The 7500-nt window shown below is 42.6% G+C and overlaps 1 protein-coding gene across 1 annotated transcript in view; it reads right to left on the bottom strand.

Annotated features, from left to right (window-relative positions):
* Positions 1-893: 893 nt before the first annotated feature.
* The window catches only part of LOC125028901 (succinate-semialdehyde dehydrogenase, mitochondrial-like), a 7449-nt gene continuing 842 nt past the window's right edge, over positions 894-7500 (bottom strand). Inside the window, exons 3-9 of the mRNA XM_047618507.1 lie at positions 6820-6990; positions 6444-6560; positions 5143-5286; positions 2651-2794; positions 2194-2352; positions 1532-1754; positions 894-1277 (exon numbers count right to left, since the gene is read on the bottom strand). Coding sequence (XP_047474463.1) covers positions 1075-1277; positions 1532-1754; positions 2194-2352; positions 2651-2794; positions 5143-5286; positions 6444-6560; positions 6820-6990 — 1161 coding nt within the window. The 3' untranslated portion in view covers positions 894-1074. The remainder of the gene's footprint in view (positions 1278-1531; positions 1755-2193; positions 2353-2650; positions 2795-5142; positions 5287-6443; positions 6561-6819; positions 6991-7500) is intronic.

The raw sequence follows: 7500 nt of genomic DNA, 5'->3' as shown, positions 1-7500 counted from the left end.
TTTGTCAACGTTTTTGTCTTGTTTATTTTGATCGGGTATCTGGATATCACAAAAAAAAGCAAAGAAAAAAAAGATGAGCTGTTTTTAATCATCACTAGAAAAATGAAGGAAATTTTGTCTATTCACATTGCAGATGTTTATCATATGTCATTTTTTAAGGGACAGTTTACACGTTGATAGTGGGTAGTTTGAGTTCGGTTCAAGAAATCTTTTACCAGGAATCATGTATAACGAACACCTTTTCCTTTTGTTCCTAAGGATCTAATTGTATTCCTGAAAGCATAAAGCTAATGTATTTTGTGATTGTATCCATATTTTACGAATGTTAGACAGCTAATGAATAATAAATTATGAACCAAGATGATAATAAATACATTTGCCTTTGTGCCATGACAGTATATTGACATATGCTTCATACAAGTAAAACTAACACAGTACAAATGTGTTACAGCCACAATTGTTAGCTGTCATATTTCTATCATTTTTGCAATAATAAGATTTTATAAATTTTGCATTGTTTTTTACCCTGTTTTAGTAATTGTAGATTAAGCAACAGGTGCGGTATAACATCTGTGTTCCAAGTTAAATCACAGATGTAATGTGTCTCCTGTTTTTATTTTAATAGCTATTGTGAAAAAAAGTCTATGGAAATAATAAGAAAAATACCTTCAATTTTACTGAATAGTATATTTATAAACATTGTCGAGTTTTTTTTTTTTTTCAAATATTTTATCCTCTTTATCAAGCTGATTTTGAAAAACTAAAAAAATATATATATATATATATATATAATTTAATATTTACTCTAGTTAGTACAATGCAATGTCTATCTCAGGAATTTAATTTCACCTTGCGGTTAAGCGTAATTTGCAGGTGAATGAATGCATTACAGATGAAGGGAACTCTTTTTATTTTGGAGAAGGGGGAGAGAAAAGAGAGGAGAGGAGAAAAGAGAAGAGAGGAAAGAGGAGAGGAGATACTAAAGGGAATGGAGACTGAGATGCAGACACTCATACAAAGAAACAGGCGCGAGGAGAAGCAGACTGAAAAGGCAGGGAGGAAGAGAACGCGAGTTTAGATCCCGAAGCAGATGTACTTGAGGTGCGTGTACTCGTCGAGGCCGTGCAGGGAGCCCTCCTTGCCCAGACCAGACTGCTTGACGCCTCCGAAGGGCAACTCGCACGTGGATACCATCGGCTCATTCACGCCTACCATACCCACCTCCAGCGCCTCTGCCACGCGCCATGCCTGAGACACGTCGCCCGTGTAGAAGTAGCCTGTGGGCGTGGAAGTTGGGGTTAGGGTTTGCATGATCGCACGTGTAGATTTGCAGGAATACTTCGGGTTTATGTAGCTATAAGTATTCCCCCACCATGGATGGACCTACGTATGTGACAGGCACACGCACATGCACACGCCTCCCTCAAAACTCACCCCACTTCATTCAAAGCACGCACACACAAACAAACAAAAATAAAATAAAAATAAAACGCATTTCCACTTCCAAATTTCAAACCCCCATTCGCCGTACCCGCTAAGCCCATATTGGTAGCGTTGGCAAGTTGGACGACCTCCTCCTCCTCGCGGAATTTCAAGATGGCGGCCACGGGACCAAAAATTTCCTCCTTCGCCACCGGCATGTTGAGGGTGACGCCCGTGAGGAGGGTTGGAGGGTAGAAAAGTCCTCCTCCAGGTTTTCCTCCTCGAACCACCTTTGCTCCAGCTGCGATAGACTCCTCTGTCATCTTGACCAACTGAGAAACGAAAGAGATAAAAAAACAAAATGAGAGAAATGTCATTTGTTAAAGGGCAGGTGATTTCTTCTTCATTATTAAGCGGACTTGAAACCGCTAATATTTTATAATTCAAAATGTTTACCTAATCTTTATGTTCGCGGAAATTATGATGAGTTTGACGGAGAAATACGAAGAAAAGGATTGATAAAATTCATGAGAAAACGATAATTACAGTGACAACAATTAAGAAATCATTCTGATTATGATCTAAGGACAGATGACTATAATATATTGCAAAAGGTTCTCAATGTACTTAAGAACATTACATATCAATCTAGAAATTCGTAAAAACGTGCAAAGAAAAAAATGCTAATTATGCCAACAGAAGTCCAGATATCCCAGACCAAATAGATCATCCATTCTCTAATTTATGAAATTCTTTGTTTGACGAAATTACCCGATCGAATTGTCGTTGATTGATGATTGGTCCTTGATTGACGCCATTTTCCAGACCGTGTCCGGATTTCAACTGCTTGTCCACGGCTTCGGCCAACTGCTTTACGAATTCGTCATGCACGGACTCATGCACGAACATGCGGTTGGCAGAGACGCATGTCTGATCGTGAAGAAAAAAGAAAAAAATGGATTTTATAAGTAGGTGATATAAAAGATATTTGTTTATGCGGATAAAGGACATCTGGACACGAAAGCTGGAAAGAGAGAAAAGGAGAGAAAAAAAAAAGGAAAATGACGTCCTTTTTTATAAGGAGAGAAAAAAAAAATCCAATCACAACAGAAATAAACCCAACAAACATTCCTTAATTAAAGATTCCCCCTCCTTCAAAAGAAAAAAAGAAAAAAAAAAAAAAAAGAAGGAAATCGAAACAACGCAGTCGAAACTCTTCCCTCCTAACCTGTCCAGTATTTCTGAACTTGGCCGCCATCGCCCCTTCCACCGCCCTCCCGACATCGGCGCTCGGGAAGACGATGAACGGCGCGTCTCCACCCAGTTCAAGGGAGATTTTCTTGATAGTCGATCCGCAGCGCTGGTAGAGCCACTGGAAGAGATTGGGAGAGTTGATGTTAAGAGTGTAGGGGTGGTTTTTATGATGAGTATGAATGTGTAAAAAGATACATAGAGAGTCTGGGTTGAGGAGATGGAGGATGTCAGTAGTTTGTAATGGAATTTACTCGTGTTATTCAGTGTCATCAGTTATTGAGTTATTCAATGGCAGTCTAACTGTTTGTAATGAGTTATTGAATCATTCTATCTTATTTCACTGCAAGTACACACTGGTCTATAGGAATACTAAGATTACTTCGCCCTGTAAAACGCTCGCCCCCCCCAAAAAAAAAAAAAAAAAATGAGACATCAAGAATGACCCAAAGTAAGAAAATAATGTGATTTTCGAAATATTTCCTCGAAGTCAGTATATTCAAATTTCAAAAACTAATTTAGAAGTACAGTTTTCAAAATCTATTTCAAATGTTGACTCTCAGATCTCGAAATCAACTGTTAATATCCATTTTCAAACTAATTAGAAGTGTGACTCTCAATTTCCAAAGTCAACATTTACTATCCAATTTTCAAAATCAAACTTAAACGTTGGCTCTCAATTTCCAAAGTCAACATACAACCCATCAATTATCAAAAAAAATCTATCGTGACCAGATCTGCTGCAAATCCGCCATACACGGAGACTCCTAAAAAAAACATTTACTTTCCCGTTTTCAAAATCAAATTCAAACGTTGACTCCTAATTCCCAAACTCGACCTCATCAATGATCAAAAAAAATCTATCGCGATCAGATCCGCCATACACGGAGACTCCTAAAAAACAGACTCGACGAACCAACAGCGCGGCATAAAGGCCGAGAACCCGGTGCAGACGAAACACCTGCGCAAGGAATCGAGCTGAATTCTGGATCCACCTTTATAAATTGTGGAGAAAAATCCTGCTAAGTAAATATTTTGATCATCCGGAAATAAAACACAAGTATCTGCGCAGAGGAAAAACTAGTGGTTGTTGTTGGAACCTATTATCGTGAAGGGAAGCCCGAAACAGACATTACCGAGGATAGCGAAATGGTCGTGGGGTTCGACAGGACAACACGCTGTCGCCTTTTGTGTTTGATGTGTGTTTAATTTACTGAACTTTTTTTTTTTTTGTAACGGACTCTCTACGGCAGCGGATCACATCATACGCGTACACATAAAAAAAAAAAAAAAAAAAAAAAGGGAATAATGAAATATGGGAATACACGTATGCGTAACTGCATTCGTACTCGCTCACACAGAAGAAAAAACTTTTACATAGTTACCCTCGTTCAAACGCACACACACACACACACACACACATACACACGCACATACATGTGCACGCACACATACACTTACACGCACAAGTGCATATACACGCACGCTTACCCACAAGAACAAACTTTTACATAGTTACCCTTATTCACATGCACACGCACTCACACACACAAGCGCATATACACGTGTGTATATGTGTGTATGTGTATATGTGTATATGTGTATGTGTATATGTGTATATGTGTATATGCATATACACGCACGCACACACAAACACGTACACTTACGCATGCACGTGCGCACACACATTCACGTACACGTAAGCGCAGACATGCAGCACGCACAGGCATGCACATATACATGTACACATTTAGGCACACTCACGCACACAATACGCACATATACACACCACATAACACACACACGCACCCATAATACGCACACACACATCTACGCACATATATATGCACATACTCGTACACATGCACGCACATGAACTCTTATCCCACTTTTCGAAGACATACCAAAATGATCTTGAATTATGAAAGAGCGAGCCAGAATTTTGGAGAAATTAAGAGCTTTGTCTTTTATATTGATGGCAAAGGTACAGTGACAAGCAAGTCGCACCAGAAAAGACTAATTCATCTTGATCAGTATTTTTTTCTTGATAACCTTAATTATTAGATTTTCTTTTTCGCCAACCGACCTGACCTTAAGCGAACCACAATGCTATCCACAAATAAAGGAAAAATGTTTAGCCGTAAGGAGACAATTGAAACTTGGCGGAACGGCCCGTAGAGTCTATTCCCCAGGAGGGCTGGCGTCTCCAATTGGGCTGACACCCACAACCCACGCCCACTGATACCCACGCCCACTAATACCCACAAAACTGAGACCCCACCCCATCCATAGAGACCCACTGAAGCCCCACCCAATGAAGCCCCGCCTACTGAGACCCCGCCCACAGAGACCCCGCCCACTGAAGCCCCACCCAATGAAGCCCCGCCTACTGAGACCCCGCCCACAGAGATCACGCCCACTGAAACCCCGCCCACAGAGACCCCGCCCACTGAAACCCCGCCCACTTACCTTCCCCACGGCCGTCGATCCGGTGAAGGAGAGAACCTGGACCTTCGGCGAGTCACAAAGGGCGGCTCCCACGGCCTGGACGCGACTCCTGGAGCACGGAAGGACGCTCACCACTCCTGCAGGAACGCCAGCCTCCTCGCAGACCTGGGGAGAAAGGAGGGGAGGGAGGGAAGGAGGGAGGGAGGTTAGGAAAAGGAATGGAGGGAAGGGAGGAGGAAGAGAGGGAGGGAAGGAGGGAGGGGAGGAGAAGGAGGGAGGGAGGGGAGGAGAGGGAGGGAGGGAGGGGTGGAGAGGGAGGGATGGGAGAAAGGAGGGGAGGGAGGGAAGAAGGGAGGGAGGTTAGGAAAAGGAATGGGGGGAAGGGAGGAGGAAGAGAGGGAGGGCAAGAAGGAGGGGAGGAGAAGGAGGGAGGGAGGGGAGGAGAGGGAGGGAGGGAGGGAGGAGAGGAGAGGGATGGGGGAGAGACAGGGAGGGAGGGAAGGGCGAGGGAGGGGAGGGAAGGAGGGTGGGAAGGAGGAAGAGAGACAGAGAATGAGAGCGAGGGAGAGGAAATGGGAAGAAGAGATGAAGAGAGAGAGACAGGATGAGGGAGGGGACGGAGGGGAGGGAGACAAAGGAGGAAAAGAGATAGAGAGAGAAAACGAGAGAAAGAAGGAATTATCTATTAAATATCCGACATACGAAAAGAACACATCGTCATAGACACAATAAATCTAAAATCCGAAATCATCTAATATATCAAGAATATTATTATTATTATTTTAATGAATCTACTCTTCACACTTTCATCAATTTCCTATCATTCTTCTTCTTTATTCTTTATTCTTACTCTTAGTCTAATTATCAATCCTATTATTACTACTATCATCATTATCCATCTTATTCCTATTCTCATTCCTATTCCTGTTCTTTATTCTTATCTTAGCTAATGTAAGAGCTCATTCTCACACCTATTCTTAAGTTCTCATTATTCCCCTTTATTATTCTTTATCTTCTCTCCCCTCTCCCGTCCTTTATCAAATCTTTCCTTAGCGAATGCAAGGACTCTTTCTCATACCAATTCTTATTCTCATTCTTATTCTTCTCATTATTTTTTATCATTCTTTCCTTTCCCTTCCTCATTCTCATACCGATTTTTATTGCCATTCCCTTTCTTATTTTCTGTATGCTTCTTATTCTCATTCCTATTCTTAATTTTATTTATGCTTCTTATTTTCATCCCTATTCTTTTTCTCTTTCTTCCTCTCCTTGTTCTTATTCTCTATCCCCTCTCCCGTCTCCCTTCGTTCCTCCCGCCTTACCTTCGCGAACGCAAGGGCGGTGAGGGGCGTGTCTTCCGCGGGCTTGATCACGCAGGTGCATCCAGCGGCTAGGGCGGCAGCGACCTTCCTGCCGATCATGCCGATGGGGAAGTTCCACTGAGGGGTCGATAGATGGGGAGATAGATAGATCGGGAGAAAGGGATATTAATCAAACAGCAACAACATCAAACAATAAATAAACAAGAATACGAAAACAACATAAGCCTCTCGTGTGCGGGTGTGGTGAGAACAGCCACGTCCTCTCCCCTCTCCCTCCCCTCCCCCCAAAAAACAAACAACAACAACAGACAAACAGGCAGATTCAGTAATAAACAACTAATTCAACAAACAAAAAAAGCAAAAACACAGCACGTACGGGCGTGATGAGCGCAGCGACGCCCACGGGCTGCCTGACGGTCACCATGCGCTTGGAGGCGGCGGGGCTGGGGACCGTCTCGCCGTACTGCCTTCGACCCTCCTCGGCGAACCACTCGAAGAAGGACCCAGCGAACCCCACTTCCCCCGCGGCCTCGCCCTTCGGCTTACCCTGGGGGAGGAGGAGGAGGAGGAAAGGATTAAAATGATGTAAACATTGACAAAGAAGCAATATTCGCAACATGAGCCTTTTAAGATGAATAGTTAGATTGAGATAGACATTTAGATGGATAAAGGTGTAGATCGGGAGATAAATAGATAGCTGGAGAGACAGACAAACAGATGGAAAGGCAGACAGAGACAGATATACACCGACAGCGAGAAACAAAACATAGAAAAAAAGTAAAAAACAAAAAAACATAAACAAGGAGGGAGAGAGAGAGAGAGAGAGAGAGAGAGAGAGAGAGAGAGAGAGAGAGAGAGAGAGAGAGAGAGAGAGAGAGAGAGAGAGAGAGAGAGAGAGAGAGAAAGAGAAAGAGAAAGAGAAAGAGAAAGAGAAAGAGAGAGAGAGAGAGAGAGAGAGAAAAAAAAAAGAAAGAAAGAAAGAGAGAGAAAGAAAGAGAGAGAGAGAGAGAGATCGAAAAAGACACCGAGAAACACACCGACAACAAGAAAGAAAGAA

The sequence above is a fragment of the Penaeus chinensis genome, chromosome 9 (genome assembly GCF_019202785.1).
Source record: "Penaeus chinensis breed Huanghai No. 1 chromosome 9, ASM1920278v2, whole genome shotgun sequence".
NCBI lineage: Eukaryota > Metazoa > Arthropoda > Malacostraca > Decapoda > Penaeidae > Penaeus > Penaeus chinensis.
Note: the sequence above shows the minus strand (reverse complement) of the source record. Positions and strands in the feature narration are given on the sequence as shown.